General features: G+C 35.0%; 1 protein-coding gene across 2 annotated transcripts in view; it reads right to left on the bottom strand.

Annotated features, from left to right (window-relative positions):
* Nucleotides 1–6,579: 6,579 nt before the first annotated feature.
* Nucleotides 6,580–23,227, bottom strand: part of SEMA3E (sema domain, immunoglobulin domain (Ig), short basic domain, secreted, (semaphorin) 3E) — a 279,602-nt gene continuing 262,954 nt past the window's right edge. For both annotated transcript variants that reach the window (XM_011927688.1, XM_011927689.1), the window contains exon 17: nt 6,580–8,139. In XM_011927688.1, coding sequence (XP_011783078.1) covers nt 7,687–8,139 — 453 coding nt within the window. In that variant the 3' untranslated portion in view covers nt 6,580–7,686. The remainder of the gene's footprint in view (nt 8,140–23,227) is intronic.

Here is a 23,227-nt window from a genome sequence, read left to right as displayed (position 1 = left end):
ATGAACAGAATTATTTTCTCTTCTCATTCTGCATCTTCTTTTTTTTTTTTTTTTTTTTTTTTTTTTTTATTGAGACAGAGTCTCGCTCTGTCGCCCAGGCTGGAGTGCAGTGGCCAGATCTCAGCTCACTGCAAGCTCCGCCTCCCAGGTTCCCGCCATTCTCCTGCCTCAGCCTCCGGAGTAGCTGGGACTACAGGCACCTGCCACCTCGCCCGGCTAGTTTTTTGTATTTTTTAGTAGAGACAGGGTTTCACCGGGTTAGCCAGGATGGTTTCGATCTCCCGACCTCGTGATCCGCCCGTCTCGGCCTCCCAAAGTGCTGGGATTACAGGCTTGAGCCACCGCGCCCGGCCTCTGCATCTTCTTTTTACCTTTAAGAAGTTGTTTAACATCATTGGTCATAGGTCTTAATTTATAATGTGATAAATTGTATTAGTACAGTTGTTCTTGACCTTTGGGCCAATTATCCTTTTAAGAATTAATAAAAGCTATGGGCTTTCAGAACGTCATACCTGAGGCTCCTTTTCATCACTTTTTCTGGATATTATTATTTACTTAACTTTGAATATCTTGAATTGTTTTGAAATATTTTGTTTGTGGGTTCGAGTATTCTGTTTATGCTTAATCTCCCCACCTTTCTCTGTGCTTTCTTGTGTGTATTAATCTGCTTGGGCTGCTATAACAGATGCCATAGACTGGGTGCCTTAAACAACAGACACATTTCTCATAGTTGTGGAGGCTGGGAAGTCCAAGATCAAGGTACCAGCAGATTTGGTTCCTGGTGAGGGCCATCTTCCTGATTTGCAGATGTTACCCTTCCAGGCTTCTCTCTGTCTATCCACCTCCCTGCCTCTTCTTATGAAGCTACGAATCCCATCATGAGGTCCCCATTCTCATGACCTCATCTAACCATAATTACCCTCCCCAAATTCCATCTCCAAATACTACCGCATTAAGGGGTAGGACTTCAGCATGTGATTTGGGGGTGACCAGGGAGACGTGACAGAATTCAGTCTATAGTACTTCGCCTGTAGCTTTTACTTTTGCTTCCACCTCCTTATCCCCACCTCAGGGCTACTAAACCAGAAAAGGTTCTTTGGCTATTCTAGGCTCCAGTACTGAGATGACTTGGGAGTCTCATGCTCCAGGGATCCCAGGTCATGAAGACAAGTGAAGAGGAAAAAGGGGATAAGTCAATCCTGGGACCTGCAATGAGTCTGTGTCCTAGCCTTAGATGGCTTTACATGCAGCTCCTATATGACAAAAGCCCAGGCAATGGTAGTACCCAGATTTCAGGCTTCTGTATCTGCCCAAAGTGGTGAAAAGCCCTAACATTTCACCTGGCATCTATCATGTGTATTCCTCTCATTGAACAGGATCTGGGTTTCCTGCTACCATTATCTTCTGCTGAACACATGTCCAGAGTTTTGGCTTCAAGCCCAATCACTGCCTTGCATTTCTGTTCCATTGCTGGTTAATAAACCATATCAACCATGTAAAAGCCATTGAATGGCTTCAAGTAGAGTTATAAAAGGATCAAATCTGTGGTAGAAAGATGACTTTGGCTGTTGGGTAAAGATGGCTGAGAAGGAGGCAAATGTAGGGCAGAGTCATAAAGATGTTAGGCTTCTATGTTGGTCTTTTTTATTAAATTATTTATCTTTTTATATATCATTTATTATTACTACATTACTGCAACTCCTCTGAATCCAAGCCTGACTTCTAAATGCCATCCTGACCAGGAGTCTCAATATTCATAATTAGAAGTTCAGTTGATTCCTGAACAACGCTGGTTTGAACTGCAAAGGCACATGTATATTTGAATTGTTTTCAACCAAATGCAGATGGAAAATAAAGTATTTATAAGATATGAAACCCACATACACAGAGTGAGGGACTTTTCTTGTATTTGAATTCACAGGGGTGACCTCAAGACTTGAGAATTCATGAATTTTGGTATACATGGGAGCCCTGGACCCAATCCCCTGTGTATAGTAACTATACTTCTGAAAGCATAAATTCTTGTATTAAACTACGCTGTTGTTGCATTTCATGTACTATAAAGTAAAAAGATTTGGGATTTTTTTCCAATAAACACTGCAAACATATTCTCTAAAAATATGATTTAATTTTTGTTTATCTGTGTAATAATGGGATTATTAACATTTCTATAGTTTATACAGTGCCTGGTTCAGCGCCTGGCATACCATTTTTGAATAAAAAGATGGGTGGATACTTTTGTTTCCTTTGAATAGTAAGCAACAGATTTCTAGTTACCATAACTGTCTCTCTTCTTCCTTTGACTAAAGACTGAAAATGTATCTGAAGAACGGTTTCAATTAGTTCATCAAATACTATACTAAAAGTAGGCCTATATTATAAATGAATGCAAGGTTGAAATATGATAAACAACTACCATTAATGTCATTGTCACACCAGAAAAGTGCCAGAGACACACTCCATGAGCTGCTGCCAGTTTTTTCTTTTAAAACATTGTAACTAATTACTTACCAATACAATAAAATTTGCCTCAAAAACAAAATGCACCCCCAGAAGTTTACTTAACACCACACTTCATTTAAATGACCTTCCCAAGGTCTTATAAAAATAACAGAGAAAATAGCAATTCAGATACATTAAGCTAGAACTTGAGGCTTGCAAAAATCGTAAATATTCAACTAGTTACCATTCTAAAATCTTTCATTTTTCATATCTCTTTTTTTTTTTTTAATTTTTTTTTTTTTGAGGCGGAGTCTCGCTGTGCCGCCCAGGCTGGAGTGCAGTGGCGGGATCTCAGCTCACTGCAAGCTCCGCCTCCCGGGTTCACGCCATTCTCCTGCCTCAGCCTCCCGAGTAGCTGGGACTACAGGCGCCCACCACCTCGCCCGGCTAGTTTTTTGTTATTTTTAGTAGAGACGGGGTTTCACCATGTTAGCCAGGATGGTCTCGATCTCCTGACCTCGTGATCCGCCCGTCTCAGCCTCCCAAAGTGCTGGGATTACAGGCTTGAGCCACCGCGCCCGGCCCATTTTTCATATCTCTTATCTGGATGATGAAACTTTGAAAAGAATTTCTGGCTACTGGTCCTAGCAACACAGGGTTGCATAAATAAACCCAATGGCTGCAAGGTAATGAGGTTAACAGACTTTTTCCTCTGTAGGAAAGTTGGTTTATAAATATCACAGGAAAGAAAACTGAATTCTTTTCTAACTTCTAAAAAAAAAAAACCAAAACCCAGTGGTAGTCTGGCATTGTATGTTTACATATAGGCTTAATATAAAAAACTTGAGTTCAGTTGGCAGAAACTTAGAAAATGCTCCCCAGACGACACTTGAGAGTTTAGCAAATATTTATTTCTTTTTCATCGAAGTTGAGCCAAATAGAGATTGTACATAATGGTACAGACAAATTACGTAGTGCGTAGTAGCAGATCTACATTATAGTCAAAGAGACACACCGTTAATGGGTCCTGCAGCTTGCCACCAGATGATAATAAGTCTCATGGCTTAGAATCAGTGAAAAGAAAGAATATGGCACACACTGTTATGAACCCAGCCAAGCAAATAAAAGGATACCATACAGAAAAGAGCACTCCCATATAGTGCTCTAGCTTATAAGTAAACCATTTAAACACAAGCAGAACACAATCAATTTATAATGAAAGCCAAAATATAAAGCTATCCTTCCAAGAAAACAAAAATAAACATACCAGCTTAAATAACACTGCTACAATCAGCTGAGTGTTTGTGGAAAATCTATTATTTATATCTGATTCAAATGCAACAGTTGTTGGCCTGAAAAATGAGTCCTTTAAAATGGAACTCGGTGTAATGTTCTGCTGTCAGAAAAAGAATATGGGCTTCTTGAGTGTTGCATTTTCTCCTGGAAACAAAATATTTATACAATACTAAGTACTTTTCTTAATATATTTATTAGGCTACAGATGTCACAGGTCAATTCATTTTTAAGAACAGCAGCTGCTGTGTTTGTTTCATGCTTAACACCAACACTCAAAATGATTTATTATATTTTACAAATTTTACAAATGTTCGTAATTACTAGGAAGATTTACAAAACCCTAAAACCTGTAGCAAATATTGAACACTCATTACAAACATTCTAAGTATTTAATTTTAGTTAGAAAAAAACTCTAAAATATATATCGAATTGCCACTTACTAAACAGGCAAAGACTTTCTGTTCCATTTTTTCTAGAGCTCTTATTAGTGTTTATCCTTTATTTAATCCCCGTTTCTCTAAGTTGATAGCTTTGCACTGAAATATTCAGTAATTCACACAAAAGGAAAAAATTAACAATGTAGAATTATAGACATGGAAGAGACCTCACAAATCACGAAGTAAAATCTTTCTTGTTAACAAATCTGGATCTATTTCTCAATGGGTGACATTGTGCTGAAGGAGCCAGTGAATGGGCATTGTTTTATGTCAAAACTCTTTCCATCCACAGGTCCTCTCCTGTAACAAAGATAAAAGAGGTCTAAAGAAGCAGAAGACTGGCCCTAGATGGAGGTGCCCCTTAGAAACTAGGATGAGTGGTTATGATTTTTGCTCAATGTTAGAGAGCATGGTTTCTCTCCTTCTGCAAGAAAGAGAAAAATGGGGAAAATTTGGTGAGATCAAGGGTGAACTCTTAACTCCTCCAAGTCTTGCAGGTATCTAAGTATGTGCTCTCCTTGAGTTCAGAGAAGATCCATCCATTTCTAATTTTCTAAGCCTGGGCGTTTCTCAAAAGAGATTCTGAATTTGAATGAATTCTAACCTTAGACAGAACAAAAGACTGGCGACATATTTTTGTGGTATGTTTTAGATTCTCAAGAAGGACAAAATAGCATAGATTGATATATTTGTATTTTGATAGGGTAGTGAAGATTTATAGTATGTGAGGTGTGTGTGTGTGTGTGTGTGTGTGTGTGCACGCATGTGTTGGGAGAGAGGGAGAAACTGAAAAAATGGTGGGACATGAAACATACCCTTGGAAACTGATTTCTTTCTCTCTTCTTCGTCTTTCTCTCTCCCTCCCTCTACTTTCCCAGTTCTCTTCAGTATTGCCATAAACAGGCAGGAAGCAAGATTATATATATATATATGTATATATATGTACGTATGTTTGTGTATAATTATATATAAAATTTAGTGGTCTCCCTAAATTGTGGACCTGGGCCCTCAAAGTTTTCTTATCAGTTTTCTTTCAAATTAGCATTGTATAAACTTTCTTTGGGCTTGATTTATATTCCTATAATCAATTTTAGCATTTTATGTAAAATGTTTCTTTTCTGGTTAATAATCAGTTTATTTTAATCAAGCGGCTGTTCAGTGCATTTACATATGACTTGTGTCATAGAAAAGCTATTTTCCTCTGCCTATTGCTTCAGTTACCAAATGTTTAGTTTACAAGTTACACCATTGCTATCATTATTAACAACTTGTCTGTGCTATTGTGATTAAAATGATAACTCTTTATGTCTCACTTGCCTTACTTTTTAAATCTAAAATTCACATATAGGAGAAAATCCTGCTTTCTTTCTTGTGTGTTAATGGAAGACTATTTTCAATAAAGTGTACTGAATTGACTTATTTGTTCAGACATAAACTTTGTAAGGCCCCTGTGATCTGTGTTTATGGTCCTATTTCTCCAAATTGAGCAGGCTCTTACTGAGTATAGTTTTTAAAAATATTTTTCAATCCATAGTCTTTTCAGTTATTATTTAATGGCAGTAATGACCTCCAGTGGATTCTTAGGCAAATAGCAAGTGGAATTTTCAGAGGATGTCAGTTTTCAGGATATTTGCATTTCTTTTTTTTTTTTTTTTTGAGACGGAGTCTCCCTGTGTCGCCCAGGCTGGAGTGCAGTGGCGCAACCTCGGCTCACTGCAAGCTCCGCCTCCTGGGTTCATGCCATTCTTCCGCCTCAGCCTCCGAGTAGCTGGGACTACAGGCGCCCGCCACCACGCCCGGCTAATTTTTTTGTATTTTTAGTGGAGACGGGGTTTCACCGTGTTAGCCAGGATGGTCTCGATCTTCTGACCTCGTGATCCGCCCGTCTCGGCCTCCCAAAGTGCTGGGATTACAGGCTTGAGCCACCGCCCCCGGCCGATATTTGCATTTCTTAGATCTTTTGAAACATGATGACTTATCTGAACAAACAAATTTTTCTTAAAATATTTATGTATTTGTTAATTTTACAATGAAATTGCAAGTGATTATGAGTTATCAGCACTTTAACTGAAATCTATAACCTATAAGCTAACTTTGAAAACTGAAATAAACACAATTTAAGATTAATATCTAAATAAATGTTCATAATGGTTTCCCTGTGTAATCCACTTGCTTTCAATTTTTGTTTAGATGAAAACATCTTATAAAAATTTCATATTTGAGAAAAGTAATTGCTAAATATTTAATAGAAGGAAATACTTTGATAAATAAACATTCTCAAAAATACAATTGTTTTTATAATATTTAAGAGGGAGGTAAAAATGCTCTGAATATCTCAGTAGTTAAGTGAACTCATGAAACAATTTTCTGTCTCTTAATATACAATAGAGAAAAACATTTGGTATTTGAGAGCAAATCACTTTAATACTTTTTCACAAATAAAGCATGGTTGTTATAATATATTTTAGATTTCAGAGAAGATTATTTAGAAACTTAAACTTTGGGGCTTTAATAAATCTTCAGTGCTGCAAAATCTTCATTTTTGACCTGCGAGATAATAAATTATCTATAAACAATACGTTCATATTAAAATACGATATAAGGATTAATGTGTTTTTTATTTCAGTTATTTGTTTCTGCAAATGAACTTGATGTATCGATGTATCTACTGATAATCTGCTTTCAAATCTTTCCTAAACAGATATCCATCTGTAGAGAAAAAAGAAATGTATGAGAATATACTTTTTCTTACCACAAGAGGGCAGCAAAAATCTTTTACAGTAGTTAGAATTCTAACTATAACTTCATCTGATTTGACATTCTTTGACATCTTTCTGAGAAGTTACCTTAGTTTTTCTTTCCACAGTGAGTGAAATTTAAAGACTGTGTTATAAAGCAAAAATATTGTGAGTATGCTTTAATGAATATTTTACGAAGGGCACAAGCCTCAAAACGACCACATTTTTCCTTTCATGGGTTACAGCAGTCACAACACACCTGCTACTTAACACTCATGACTTAAACAACACTAATAAAAAAATCCTTAAAGAGTACAGAAAGTTCACATGAGAATGACAAAGTATCTTGTATTCTGTATATCTTACATTGTGGTGGAAAAGAAAAATTCTGAAATATTAAAACATATTTAGTTTTATATTTACCATGATTATAAAATTCTCCAATTTTTCTTCAATATTCTAATACTCTTAAGTCTTCCAAAACTAAAATAATAATCTTCACGGAAAAGCAGCCAAGTACTGAAAATTACAGCTATATTGTTTTTTGATAAACATAATGAGAAACCATTAAGCAATGCATTTATTTAAAAAAGTAGTTAATTTTATGTGAAATTTATCCAGTCAAACGAGTATGTAGAATAATTTATTATAACACCTTCATAGTCATTCCTGTATTACAGAAATCTCTTTTAAGTAATGCAAAGAAGTTGGATGATTTATTTTTTACATTCCAAATATAAATTCTTCAAAAGACAGTAGATAGTCTCACCCCATCAGGAGTCCAGCGTGTGCCTGGGCAGGCGGTAATGCTCAGGTTTGGAACGGAGCTTCTTTTCCTGAGGGTTGGCATACTTCCACTTGGAGGGTGACATTTTAAGCTTTTTCCTCTTCCTATCTGTGCACCATACTTTCTCGCAGTATTCTTCCACTCTCTGGAAGTTGCTATAACCGATCAGTTGCAAGAATTCCTTGTACCATGGTTTTGCTCCCTGTGAGACACTACTCTGGGCAGGACAAGGCATCCTGTGATGCCTGTCCTCCTCATCGTCCTTGTTAAACATATCCTCGACTTTCTCCTCTTCCACTACCTCCAAGGTGATTTTACGGACAGTATGGACAAAGCTGTGCTCTACTGTCTGGCAAAAATAGGTCCCAGCATCTGATTTGTGTAACCTTAGGAAGAGTAAACCAAGGTCCATCTTAACCACTCTGTCATCTGTCTTCACCTGCAAGAACAAAAAAGTAAATGGCACTGAAGTACACAGGAGAGAAAACAACAATCCATCACCCTTTCCACTACCTATCTTGAGTTTTTTCATTTTCACTGTCACATAATGAAACCCTGAAAATCATACATACACAAAGATGCTAAATAATTACATCTGTGTGTGTGTGTGTGTATGCTGAAGATATTTACATTGGTGGTCACTTCGTATCAATGACCTCAAGATCATTTTATATCAATATTGTAAAGTAAGAGGGCTTTCTCCCTAATGATTCAATTAATCATGAGAAAAAATACATTTCAGTATAGCAGTCACAGTAAGAGCGAAAGAAAAATTCCTAAAATTTATTTTTTCACATTTGTTTTTCCATGGACAGAACAAATACCACTTCCCACATTCTTTCAGGATATTATGCCTTCCAGAGTGTACTGGCCAATGTTTCTACAAGGACCTCTCTTTAGAGAACTGGACTCCTTTCACTTTGTCTTCTTACAAAAAAATTCATCAATCAATTCAGTGAACATCCCGTACATTTTCATAAGCTGTCCTTTACAGGAGATTAAAAAATAAACAAGTAAAATCCAGTTCCTGCTCTAAAGGATCAGACAGTCTAGCAAATATTAAGTTTTAATATACTTTCAGTGATCAAATGTCTTTTGTCATGTTTTTAATATAATAAATTACTCACATTATTTCTATAAATAAATAATTATAATTCAGAGTAACAAGAGCAAGATAAGGCTTTCAACGAATAGCTCATGTTTTATCACAAATAGCTGGACTAGTGAGTAAATGATTTGACATTCAGCAGAGTTAGAGTCAAATGTTGGGACCACTATTTATTGTGTGATTTAGGGCATTCCATGTATATTTCTTGCCTTAGTTTTCTTTGTAAAATGGAGATAACTTGATAACTTGAAAAATTGTTGTGAAGATTAAAGAAAATAGGTGAGTTTTTGCACAGTGCTATCAATATCTACCTCTACCTTTCTTCTATGCATTCATCTAACTAAAAACAATCATGTTTTCCTATGGCCCAGGATCTTCTGATAATGGTATAAAGGTGATTCACAGTATGCTGACAGATTTCACCCTTGAGAATACAAAAATGAAAGCAATATTCATCTTTGTCAATATAAAAGAAATGTAGAGGCAATAATTACAAACACTTTGGCAATAAAGGCTGTTAATGATAAGCATATTTTTGTCCCTGTGATAGGTCCTGGCCAGGAATGCCAGACTCAGCTCTTCCCTGCCTTGATCAGACCTGGCATAGACAAGTTTCAATGTGATTACTCAGGTGTGGAAACTGGCATCCACAAACCACAATTTGTGGAACAGATGGCAAAATGTAGTAGTATAGTACAGTGAGAAATAGGCATGTTATTTTTAAATTATGTGGCATCCCAAAGGCATTTTTTTCAGCCATGTAAAGTAAGTTAATTACTCAGAAGCTTCAGAGTGTCCTAGTTGGGCTAATAAAAGAGGCTCCATAAGTCTTTTGTAGGTGCTTCCCTTGACTTGGCAGGACCATGTCCTGGTAGGCAGAATGCTGTAGCCATTAACTTGAGAGCAAAATCCTCCAGTGAGGAACCAAGAAGACCCTCAAAGCAAAACCGCAAAACCATCTTCATTATATAGAAACAATCTGTTTTATTGATAGGTTTTTCTCAGAATATCCTTAGCAACTGTTACAGGCAACTAACTCTTACAGGTCTTTGTGTACCTCTGCTTATTTACTCATGCCTCCAGGCCAGGCTTCTGAACAAACTTATTTTCCAGCACTAGTGTTCTCCATAACTTTACCATCTATTGCAACCTGTGACCAACCCGTGTCTCACATGATACTGACTCTGAAGTAAGCCTCCATTGTTTTAAAACTTATGGCTGCATTTGATATGGATGAAACCTGCCTCCTTAAACATCTTTTATTTTCTGTGTGGTATGGGCCATTATACTGTCCTTATTTTCTTTACTCTTTCTTGGTTTCTTCTACAGATTTCTCATTGCCTCAAGATGCAATCCTCCATCCTTCACTGATCTCACGTTTTATTTCCATCCATTCGATAGCACTTTTATTTCTTTGTTTCAGCCAGCTTCCATAACATGGTACATCTTACACATAGATAATCCATTGTTTTGTGTTTTCTGTTAGTTAAAAACAAAAAAACAATGGATTTGGTGTTTTTGACTAAAAGAAGCATACATCATCCTTTAATATGTACAATTCAGTATCTTCCCACTCAAACTGCCCTCCATTTACTAACTTCCCTATTTCCGGCCATGACATCATTATTCTTCTATCTCCCTATCCTTAATTGTTGATCATTTATACTTCTCTCTCATTATATGGTATCACAAATTCCTGTCTACATTTCTTCTGTGGTGACCCTTAAAACATCCCTTCCTCATCACCATTTTTGCTGCAGTGTTAAATTCTCATACCTTATAACTGTTTCTTTGACCCTATCTCATGCCAAACTCCCCAGATCTTCCCTTTTTTTCTGTTTCTTCTTTCATACTCAGATTGATTCTGTTTCAGGATCTCTGTGTGTATCTCTGCTTCGAGACGCTTCTTTAAAGCTGGTTACTTCTCATCCTGCATAACTAAATTACATATCATCTTCCCAAACTGGCCTTTCTCACACCCCTGTAAAAGTGTCCTCTCTCCTTTATTACCATCATTTCACCTGTTAACCTTCATACACTTGAGCATGCAACATTACACTCAAGTATCTAACAATAGATCTTCAAGTAAATTTCTTGGGTCATCTTTCCCCACTTATTTCAACAAATGGATACTCATTTACTCTTTAAAGCTCACTTTCTTTTGTCAACATCCTGATTTAGAACTTACTCAGATCTCTATTTCTTGCCTGAGGAGTAAGAATTGCTCCATTAACCAGATCCTGCCTTTCTAAATCTAGATCCCAAAATTGCTTAATGTAATGTTTCTCAAACTAGGGTTGGTGGAAGAGGTGCATTTCTGGAGATCTGGAGATCAACTTTTTTTAAATAAGGATTTTTAAAATTATTGTGTTTATTGACACAAAAATCAATATAAATTAATAAACTATATTTGGAATCATGTGAAAGATCAATCTCAGTGTTAGTGTTTATGTTTATCAAAGATTCTGAGCCACTTTCAAAGCCGTGTTTCCAAATGATAAAAAGAACCAAGATGGGTATAATATGTTAATGACAAGTTACAGCCAAATGAAAATGAAACAACATCCCCACGTAGTAATACACATGAAAAGTTTCAAGGTCACTTGAATAAAGTGTTGGGAGGATGGAGTCATCACATGGTATAGCTACAGACAGAAAATGTTACACATACACATATGTGGCAATCTGTGTCTCATCTTACAGTCATAGAGATACATATTTCGGTAAAAACAAAGCACACAGTAAATAAACATTTTAATGATGCATCAATTTGTTTATAATTTATCTTTAAATTAATTTTGGCTCAATATTTTAATAAAAGCTACAAGCGTAAGGAAAGTATGTGTTGTTTTACTCTTGTGAATATTTAATGAACATTTTAATATAAATCATGCCAGCAGCCCAGGAAGATGTTTTACTTTTAAGGGCAGGTGGTGGGGGCCACCTGTACGTTACTAGAATCAAACCCTCCTTTTCGTAATTCTTTCTGCTGCCATTTCCCTGCATCGCCACCCTGCTTTCCACTCCCAGCTCTTATTCTGAACATACTCTTTTTCCCTTAAATAAACTCCTTTCTACTGTCTACCAACCCATTTGTTTTTTCATTTCCTTCCAGGCTTAACTAAACGTTCCCTTCCTTTGTAAATGCTTCCTTTATAGCCCCTGAAGGTATTTTGCTTCTTTTTGTAACACAATACCATTTACATTTGTAGCTCAAAAGCTGTTATTTATATTCCTTTTCAAATTATTTTTCCATGCAAGTTTCGTCTCTCCAAACATATGTTTTTAAATGACAAAGACCTATTTCTTTATTCTTCTGAATTATTCTATAATGAGTAAAGAATTCAGAAGATAGTGTAAAATGAGAACATACTAATTCATTTATAGAGCACAAACATGTATAGCAATGAGGTATACCGATACAGATATATCCAAAAGATATTAACAACTTCCAGGTAAATCCAATAATAATTTGAATAAGAAGGAGCAAACATGGTTTCAGGAGCACTTAGTAACTGATGAGAGTGCTACGTCACAGATATTCTTAGGACATTGCCTTTACCTGAAAAAAAAAAAAATGCATACAAACGTCCTTATTGAATGTGATCCTTTGTTGTCTCTATTATATCTCCTGCGAGAGTGAATAATACATGAGAAAATATGAAAGTGATCTAGCCTAGTTTCCAGCTTATAGAAAGCAGTTTATGAAAGTAATTGAAAAGAAAGCAAAAAGCAAAACTAAAAATAAATACAAATTCTTGACCACTAGAATTACAGTTGGTTGGTTGTTGCTTGTTTTTTCAAGTTTGGTATTTTTAAAAAGCAGGGTATAAAAAGAATAATAAGAAATCCAAGTTTGAGAAACACTGCATTATGTACATGTAAAGTCTAGACTGGTCAAGATTCAAGATATGAAATCATGACAATTACCATAGAAACTGTCCTACATTGTTTATTTGCATGTTAGAGATACCGCCTCTCAGAATTTTGATCCACACTCTTGGTTATGACAAATCCACATTACAAAGACAGGAATATAAGCTGTTTTCATGCTCTGTCTGGAGAGCCATACATTATGTAGGTTAAATCACCTAGAAAGTTAAATGTATCTTACATGGACTATAAATACCTAAAAATATAAAATGACTTAGAAATTTGTATCTGAAGTTCTTCCACAATTTAATCTTTCCATGTCAGTTTACTTGGGTACCTCCAACATCCAATCTTGATTACAGAATTGTTTTCATCCATCTGTGTTTTTTTCTATGTCTGCAGACCAGATTTTCTCCACCAGGAAGATGGTGCATAATACATCATTTCTATCAAATACTCTTATAGGCAATCTATATAAATACACAATTTTTGCTGAGAATGGTTTTATTATTCTCAGCCATAAAGATTGATTCAGTATGTTTTATAATTTCTATTAAAAAATGTAATTGAACAAAGAACTCTGCACATCTGGTAGCTGGTCAGGAAGAAGCAGTTATTTCCATGTCTATCAACCATATGGTTCCATACTTTCACAGGAAATGGACAGACATAGACCTTGAATTGGTTTACTTGAGAATACATTTAATAAAAAAATCAGTTTTAGTTAAGAAATAGAGAAAACAATTTATATATTTGTTTGTTTATTTATCTGGTCTGCCTTTGACCAATTTTATACTTACACACACATATATGTGTGTATATATTTATTTTACTTACAGAAAATATACCTAATATAACAGCATAAAAATACAAATTTATTTTATTAAAAACACTTTCCAGTATAAACCTGAAATATGATACCAATGGTTACTTAGTAGAGACACAGTGAATTGTTTAAAAGCTCATTCGGGGAAACCTATCACACTACGTGGAGGAGAACAAATGTGGAAAAAAAAATCTTAATACAAGGTTGTGCTGGAAAGAAAGTCATTATAAATAACTCAAAACCATAACATGTAAAACATGTTATATTCAAAAACATACATGATATCAAAGGAGAAATTTAGGGCATTTATATTCAAGAATGAATTAATATTTAGAAGAAGCAAAAGAGTTTTTCGAGTCAACAGAAAGAGAAATAAAAGAGAAAAAATGGAAAAAGCATATAAATGGGCACTTCAGAAAGGGAGAAACCCAAATGTTTAGTAAGAATGCAAGTTAATAGTCAACCTTACTAGTAAAGTTAGAAATTCAAATTTAGGCTGGGTGCGGTGTTGCACTCCTGTAATCCCAGCACTTTGGGAGGCCGAGGCGGGCGGATCGCCTGCGGTCGTGAGTTCGAGACCGGCCTGACCAACATGGAGAAACTCCTGACCAACACGGAGAAACCCTGTCTCTACTAAAAATACATAATTAGCCAGGCGTGGTGGTGCATGGCTGTAAACCCAGCTACTCGGGAGGCTGAGGCAGGAGAATCGCTTGAACCCAGGAGGCAGAGGTTGCGATGAGCCGAGATCATGCCATTGTACTCCAGCCTGGGCAACAAGAGCAAAGCTCCATATAGGAAAAAAAAAAAAAAAAGAAAGAAAGAAAGAAAGAAAGAAAGAAAGAAAGAAAGAAAGAAAGAAAGAAATTCAAATTTGAACAAGGCATTACCCTATAGCCCGAAGAAAGACAAAACTTAGAAAACAAGATAATACCAAATATTGGTGAGCATGTGGGGAAACAGGAACCCACATGAACTGCTTTGGGAGTCTAGACGGTGCAGAAATTCTGAGAGCAAGCTGACAATAATTACAGAAATGAAGGATGTTGACAAATAACAATGCAGAAACTTACACTCAGATCTATAAGGGGTTATTTGCAGAGATGATTGTTAAAGCTGTGATAGCAGGAGCTAATTACACTATGGATGTCCACATTTAGGAGAATTAAGGATGAATTAAGAGCAATGTATACATGCTATGGTATGTTAAGTAACAGTCAAGCAATGAAATAGAGACACAAACAGCAACAGGGATAAACTATAAAAACATAGTGTTGAGTTTACAAAGTAAGAAGGAGAATATAATCTGTAACATAATACATTTACTTTCACAGTTCATGCATACTCAAATATTATATACCTGTTGCAAACATAGTATTGGACTTATTCCAATCATTTCAACAGAATATATATGGGGAAACAAGGATGAAAGTAGAAAAAGGAGGTTCAGGAAAAACAAAGTCAAACAAGAGAAATTTGTATAAACCAGTCATCACAATGTGCCATAAACTCAGTCGTATGATTAACTAAATTATGCATCTGAAGTGAAAAAAGAACAAAAACAAGAGCCAGAAACAAGCAAGCAAAACACAAAGGAAAAAACAAAATCTCCAGTTGTTTGTAATGATTAATGTGGTTTGACAACCAATACACTAAGTTTGTTTATAAGATCTATTCAAATCTAGTATACTATAATCGTAGGATTTTAGAAATACTGCTCAAAATTAAATAAAGAGAAGTTTGTGGTTAATGGTTTATTTGGAATTTTCATAGATAAGAATCTCAGAATGAAGAGAAATTAAGTTTAAAGAGGATGAAAGTAAAGACAATGTTTGAAAACAAAATTGCACAATATAAGGAACTGTGCAACAACTCTAACTGAAGTAGAAATTCAATACTGAATGTCCCAGTAACCAAAGGACAGAAGAAAGTATGATAAATTCTAAGATTTAAAATGTCCCTAAAATATATTTTTTAAAATTACTCCTTATAATAAGTACATCTTTCCTGGCACTGAGACTTGAGAAAAATCTCTCTGCATGTTCTTATAAAGAGAGAGGGAGGTTTCTAACAACAGCACCATAATAAATACATTTCCTTTAGGCAACGTCTCAGTGTAGGGTGAAGAGACAATGCCTGAGAATAGTTCAATATTATAGCTATGCTGTGGAGGTAGAACAATGGAGTCTAGATATACAGTTCTGTGCTGGGCTATCTTCATACACATGCATAGTTTTATCATCTGGAAGACCGTATAAACTATAATTTATACTAGAACAAAAGGAACTCGCAAGTGAAGGGAACTGGTATTTTGGAGTATCTACTGTACATATGTGCATTGGACTTTCTGCATTACCATGTTATCCGGTTTAATCAGATGCACAAAGCTAGAATGGTGTCAGTGGCATGAGACTTAGATCCATAATTGATACCATAGATCTAAGAGAAAATGTTTAATTTTGAAATATATTCAATATTCTCCTGGAAAATTAACAGAACGGAGTTCAGTTAAAAACTCTAGATTCATTCCTCTTCTTATGACCACAAGTTGTTTTATATTGTCCATTTACACAGTAGGAATTCTGTCTCTGCCATTGTAAAAGGAAGAAACATGAAATTAATGGACTAGCCTCCTAATTATTGCACAACTAAAGAAAATGAGATAAATGATATTATAAAAATACATTTGTCAAGGCAAAACTATTAAATTCTGAATATTTACCTGTTGTAAAGAGTTGTTAGTTTAGAAAGATGAGCACATTTTTTAAATAGACTGAAAAAGAATGTCAAAACTACTAAAGAGATGGTTCAAATGAGGCAAGAGTTCATGCACTTTACATTACAAAAACAAGAAAAACAAAGAAATAATATTAATGTGGAACAAAAACTGATGCTTTCAGTTTCGTGCATAAAGATAAAAATGTAAACTTATGGCTGGCTTTGATCCCTTGGAATTACTACCATAGGATAGCATTGGTAAAGGTAAGGAAAATATGAGTCATCTAACAAACAAAATGGTAAAGTAAAAAGGAGATTTTACTTCATAATTCTCCTAGCTTCGATGACATAACCCAGTATTAAAAGTTGTAATTTGTGCACTCCATTTTTCATTGTTTCATTTTTGTAGAAGAAGCTGTCTCCATAGTGCATTGAATTATCAATAAAATTATGTTTCATTTTAGACTATAGAAACTTAGCAAAGAGGCAATGAACTCTACGTTATGTGGAATGAGCTGCTCATTGAGAAGTTAACCATGGTTATTAGATTACTCAACAGCATTTAATTGACTTTGGTGAATTTATTCTACCCTGTAGTTGGTCTGAAGGCAGAGTTGAAAAGTGACAATTTGGGTACTGAGTAAAACAAAAAATTGAGAGCAAAGCGCAAATAAAGTTTAAGAGTTTTTATGTCAATATACATTCATTTTTGCATTTACTACAATAAACATGCATATTTGTGCATTATGTAAGCAATCTATATAATGCATACAATTAACTATTTTAAATACTTTATTTTTAAGACACACAAACACATATTTCCTCTTAAATAGAGAATCCACAATAAAAAGATCAATAATCATCACAGAAAAATTAATTATTTCATGCTTACCAAAGAGATCTACAAATTACAATGCTGGTCTTATGGGCCAGCAGTTTTCTTGTCTACCTTACGCCAGCCTGACATAGGCATAGATGTTAGTTTATGTGTCTTGAGATTGCCCCCAAATTCCCCTACAGGAGATTTGTGTAAATTTATTTAACTCACTCCTAGAACTCAATCTCATTTATTGTGTCTTTGGGATATACTTCGATTTTGTCAGCAAATGACTAAACTCCAAAAGAATATATTTCAAGAAATTATTCACATTGTTTGATTTTCTTGAAAATCCATTGCAATGAAATTTTAGTTTTAGAACAAAGTGAGAGTTTTTGCACAAAAAGACTTTTTCCCAAAAAAATACAGTGGCATTTTTCACAACAATATTCATTTTATAGGGCTTTACTGGTGTATGCATTTTTATTTGAGCCTTTAAATCAGGGATCGAAAACTTTTTCTGCGAAGAGCTATATAGTGAATAATTTTGGCTTTGCAAGTCCTGTGGTCTCTGTTGTAACTACTCAACTTTGCAGTTGTAGCCTAAAAACAGCCACAGACATTAGGTAAACAAATGGGTGTGGCAGTTTTCAAATACAATTTTATTTACGATAGCGGCAGAGGGCCAGATTTGGCCCCCACGTCTTTGGTTTTTCAACTTCTGCTTTAAATAATTGTCAGGTTCAGGGGAACCTACTTTTTAAAAAAAATCTGGATTAAAAATAACATATTCCAAAGTCAGAACATTTAAAATGTGTATGAAATTGAAGTGAGGAATTATGTACTAATCTTCCGAGTAGCTTGAAGAAACTACAGTTTTCTTTACTATAACTGAAATTGCACACAATCACTAGTTAAATTTACATAAATAAAGCATATTTAATTTTTCCCTCATTTACTCAGTTTTAAAATGTTGTGCTTATCCATTTTATAGAAAGAGAAGTGCATACAGATATACTTCAACTATATCACCTTAACTATATGTCTTAACAAGAATGAATTTCTTCACTTAGGGATGTTATTCGGTATTAAAATTTTTGCAATCATTATGGAGGTTTATAAATTCAAGTATGTAGAATTGCAGAAATTGAGACTTCAAAACCAGGGTATAGTGGTGATTTGGCTATAATTTTAACAGTTTTGTCCTCTGCTATTACAAAAAAAAATAATTTATACAACCTTCATAGAAGGAAGATTTAGGCTTGTATTTCAGATTAAAACTGTATGTGGAAATATATATAGCCACTGAATTTGACCTTTGGAACCGCTAAACTTAAATTCTGTTGATGAAATTACATTATCCATATAAATGAACCATTTTATTTTCTCCTAGTTTAGAGAATGAAGAGTCTCTGTTTTCCTTCTAAGAATTTACCCCTTAAATTTTGTCTGTGATTATATTCTCTCCCACATGTTCTTTATTTTGCTTCATCAACTAGTTGCACATTTCCTCTTTATAGCTACTTCCTTTCAACCTATAAACATGACCAAGTCACCTTTTTACTAAAAAGAAAACAAAACAAAATTTATTTCTACTCTTGTCTACCTTTGTGGATCTCTCTCTTTGTCATTGAAATATTTTGGTAGAGTACACTAAACTAGCAGTTTCTGGTTCAACAGTACCATTCATCACTTAACCTGTTATTAGACGAATCCTGCCTTAACACCCCACTTAACACATTATCCCTGGAAACTTCATCCTTGCTTTATGCATTGTTCAAAGAATATTGTTTAATGTATCTTATCCAATTCCTTTTCTCCTGGGTTTTATTACACCACACCTCCTGACTTCACTGTTTCTACTTATTTAAGCCATACTGCTCTAGAAGTACTAACTAGTACTAACTAGTACCTCTAGTATTTTGCGCCATAACTAGTATTTTGTGCCATTTACTTAACTTTAGTAAATTAGCACAACCTTTATGAAAAACAATATAGAGATTTATCAAAGAACTAAAAATAGGATTACCATTCAATCTAGCAACCTCACTACTAGGAATGTACCCAAAGGGAAAGAACTCATTATATCAAAAAGATACCTGCATTCTTATGTTTATCACAGCATTATTCACAGCGGTAAAGATACGGAATCAACCTGAATGTCTGTCAATGGATGATTGGATAAAGAAAATGTGGCATATATATGCTATGGAATACTTCTCAGCCATTAAAAACGAATGAAATAATGTCTTTCATAGCAACATGGGCGGAACTGGAGGACATTATCATAAGCGAAACGACTCAAACAGAAAGTCGAATACTGCACTCTCACTTATAAGTGGAAGCTAAACAGTGAGTCCACTTGGACATAAGGAGTGGAATACTAGAGGCTGGAGACTCCAAAGGTGGGAGGGTGAGAGGTAGGTGAGGACTGAAAAATTGCCTATTGGGTATAATGCTCACTATTTGGATGACGGGTACACTAAAAGGTGAGACTCCACCACTATGCAATATATGCATGTAATAAATAGGCACCTGTAATCCCCAAATTTGTAAAAGTAATTTAAAAACTACTAGCTACCTCAGAGAAATTTTGTTAGTTTTAAGTAAGTTACTACATATAAAGCACTTAGAATAGCATGGCACATAGTAAGAACTAAATGAATGTTAACTCTAATTATTTTAACTTATTTTCTATTTTTACTTTCTCTTTTTGAGTTTGTCGTCTAACTTTTCCCTAAATATGTGTTTTCCCCTTGCTTTCGGAGTTAGTTCACTTTGCTTTTTATTTCATCACTGTCTAAGGTAAGCTATACTAAAGGAGGCATCACTGTATTGTGTCTAAGGGCCTCAAATTAAAACCAGACTTTCTGGGCTCAAATGCAAACTGACCTCACAAGCTGTATAATCTTATGCAAGAAACTCAGTCTCTCTGTGCTTCAATTTTTTAAATCTGCAAAGTAGCAACAATAAAAATATCTCCTTCATGGGACTGTTGCAAGGATTAAAAATATTAATCATGCTTGGTACACAGTAAGTCATATTTAAGTACTGATTGTTGTTATATTGTTCTTGCTTTTATTAATTCCTCTGAATTTGAATACTACATTTTTGCTGATATCTCTCCAACATCTCTTGCCATGCCAAATCTTTCCATTGGGTTTTGTATTCCTGAACACGGATACATAGCAGGACAGCTCCACCTGAATGATTTATAAGAGTTGCCAGTTCAACACAGCCAAAAGTTAACTCAACAACTTTCTCCCAAACATGTTTCTTCCCCTGTATTATTGGAATCATGTTACTGTGTCATTAGCCACACAGATGCTCAGACAATAAACATGTGAATATTTTGTGATTGCTTCTCTTTTATCTCAAATATGAAATTCACTTAATATTATCTCATAAAAATTGAAACCTGTCTTCTCCCTTTCTACTAAAACTGTTTATTTTATGTGGTACAAATGTTTTTCAATGACTATTGAAATATCATCCTAAATGTTCTTGACATTCTATTTATCTCCTAAGTCTGTGTGCCAGTTCCTAATAATTTGTGTACACAGTCAAGCTAAGTTATTCTCGTTGGCTTAGAGACAAACTGAAATGGATTCCTTGATCTGTCTGCTCATTTTTGCATCCTCATTTCCAGTCATAATTTACATGTACCATATTGTTTTTCATCTTCATAACATAAGCTAACATTATTCTCTCTACTAATTACCCTCTACTCATCCTTTAAGATGTGGCTCAAACGTCATCTCTGCCATGAATCTTTTCCCGATTGGTTATTATGCCATCTCCCTACCCGATCGCTTGGTTGAGACATTTTTCTTTTTCCTTGGTTTCAACAGAATCTTTAAGGAACACGTATAATTATCTGCTTGCACTCTTGTCTTTATTACAAGACTGTAAACTTCACAAAAGCTAAGACCGTGCTTTATTCATTGCCTATTAAAGTAGGCTCTGAGTAGATATTTATTGAGTTCAAAACACCAACTGCAGACAGTTAAACAGATGAGAACAGAAGGTCCAAAATAGTATTCCAACTGAGATGTTAAACAGCCTTCACATTTCTTAATAGTGAAAAATATAGCAAAGCACATTGCTATAATGTGTATGAGGCAATTACTTGCAAATCATCTGGTCTTGAAGGCATGAACACATTAAGAGTTGTCTTTAAGCATGAAGATTTATAGTTAATACTGTGTGTTCCTATAACCTCAGTGACTACCTACTCCAACCTTTATCCCCACCTCAACCTACTATAATCTTAATACAATAACCAAAGTGATCTTTTAAAACACAAATGTTAATGGTGTCACAGCCCTGCTGAAAATACACAATGGTTTCCTTTTTAATTCAGAACTCCAAAACCCTATGAAATGGCTATAGGTCCCTGCGTGAGCTTTCCTTGACCTGACCTCTCTGATGCATAGTCTATTAGTCTCCCTACTGCTCACTAACCTCCAGCCACACTGCTCTTCAGTCAGCTGTTCTTTGAGTATATCACATATGCTCCTATCTCAAGGGTCTTAGCATCTGCTGTTCCCATTGTCCAGAAAGTTTTTATCTCATACTGTTACATGACCTATGCCCTCACTTTTTTCAGATTTTTTTTCCAAATGTCACTTTTATGGTGACCTTCCTAGTGAGACCTTCTATGGCCACCCTTTTAAAATTCCAATCTCTCCCTATAATTTAATCTCCCTTCCATTTTTTTCTTTATCATTATCTGATATATTTAATATCATTCTTTGTCATTATTGTTATTATTTTCTTTCCATGTTCTTCAGAATGTAAGTTCTATAAAGCAGGACATAGTAAGTGCTTAATAAATAAATTCAAACAAATGAATAAAACATTTCTTTTTTGTGAAAAAACACCCAACAAAACGAGATGGGGTACTCTATATTTTATATCTACATAGGCTCAAATGGTGGCTCACATTTTCTTTGATATAGAATTCATCTTGTACCACCAATAGGCATATAGTAGAAGCTTGTAAAGGCAATTCGAGAATGGAAATACATTGATGTCTATATCGTGTATGTTGTGTAACGATGGTTCCTGGCATCAGTGCTTAGATTGGGGATGGTTCAAATTAAGGGCAGGTTCTCTGACATCTGAGAATGGGGAGTAGTGCCTTTGTCATCAAGGCTGCAGCAACATTCTCCACTCAACTCTGACAAAGAAAAATCTATATAAGGATCAATCTGACATCAGGAGCATTTTTTAGAAATTGAATCCCAGAACTTCTGCTATAAGCAGTTTTCCATTTGTTTTATGTTCCAAAGCATCTGAAGCTGTATTTAGAATTTTGATTTCAGAAGCTTTTGTGTTTTAGTAGAAATTATAGACACCTGGATTTGAACCTGCTTTACTAGCTGCAAGTAACCAGGGGAGTTATTAAATATCCTGTGCCTCAGTTACCTCATCTATAAACCAATTCTTTTTAATAAAATGGTATATTCCATAAAATGCACATACAACAGTCCTTGGTACTGCGGCAATGAATGTGAAACAGCTCAGCTTTTGAGTTAGGAATACCTGAGTTCAAACGTCAGGTCTGTTCCTGACTATATGAGCTATAACTCTCTGAGTTTTAGTTTCTGCATGTGTAAGATGAAGAAAATCATGTCTAACATGCAGTTGTGAGATCTAGGAATAACCTGGTACCTACTCAGCTCCTGTGTGCAATAGGTACATATAAATAATAGTCTCAGTTCTCAATTCTGTTTATTAGGTGTCTTTTCTCTCAGGATATCATAATAATTGATGATATATATAGTATCTGATATATTTAATTTACATTTATAATTCATAGTAGCTTATTATTACTTAATTATAATTAATAAGGTATTCAAGCCAAGGGAAAATGCTCCCTATGAAGTATCTAGGAAAGTTGGCTTTCAATAAATACTTATAGAATTAATAAAACATATAGAGATTATGTCCCATTTGCTTTGTTTAAGAAAGCAGGAGTCTATAAAATGCGTATTTGAGAGAATCACCATAATCCAGAGTTTGGAAAGCAGATAATTGAGTTTATAAGTGCTTTCTAACAATTCAGGTATGTTTCTAAAGATTAATTCAGTTTCTAAAGATTAATTTGGGCAAAAACTTTATCCACATGAATATGTTGCTTCTGGATAACTCCAGAGGGCTGAGTTTGAATCTGAATAGAC

Source organism: Colobus angolensis, unplaced genomic scaffold, assembly GCF_000951035.1.
Source record: "Colobus angolensis palliatus isolate OR3802 unplaced genomic scaffold, Cang.pa_1.0 Scaffold74, whole genome shotgun sequence".
NCBI classification, from domain to species: domain Eukaryota; kingdom Metazoa; phylum Chordata; class Mammalia; order Primates; family Cercopithecidae; genus Colobus; species Colobus angolensis.
The sequence above is the reverse complement of the archived record's forward strand: the minus strand, read 5'-3'. Positions and strand labels throughout refer to the sequence as shown.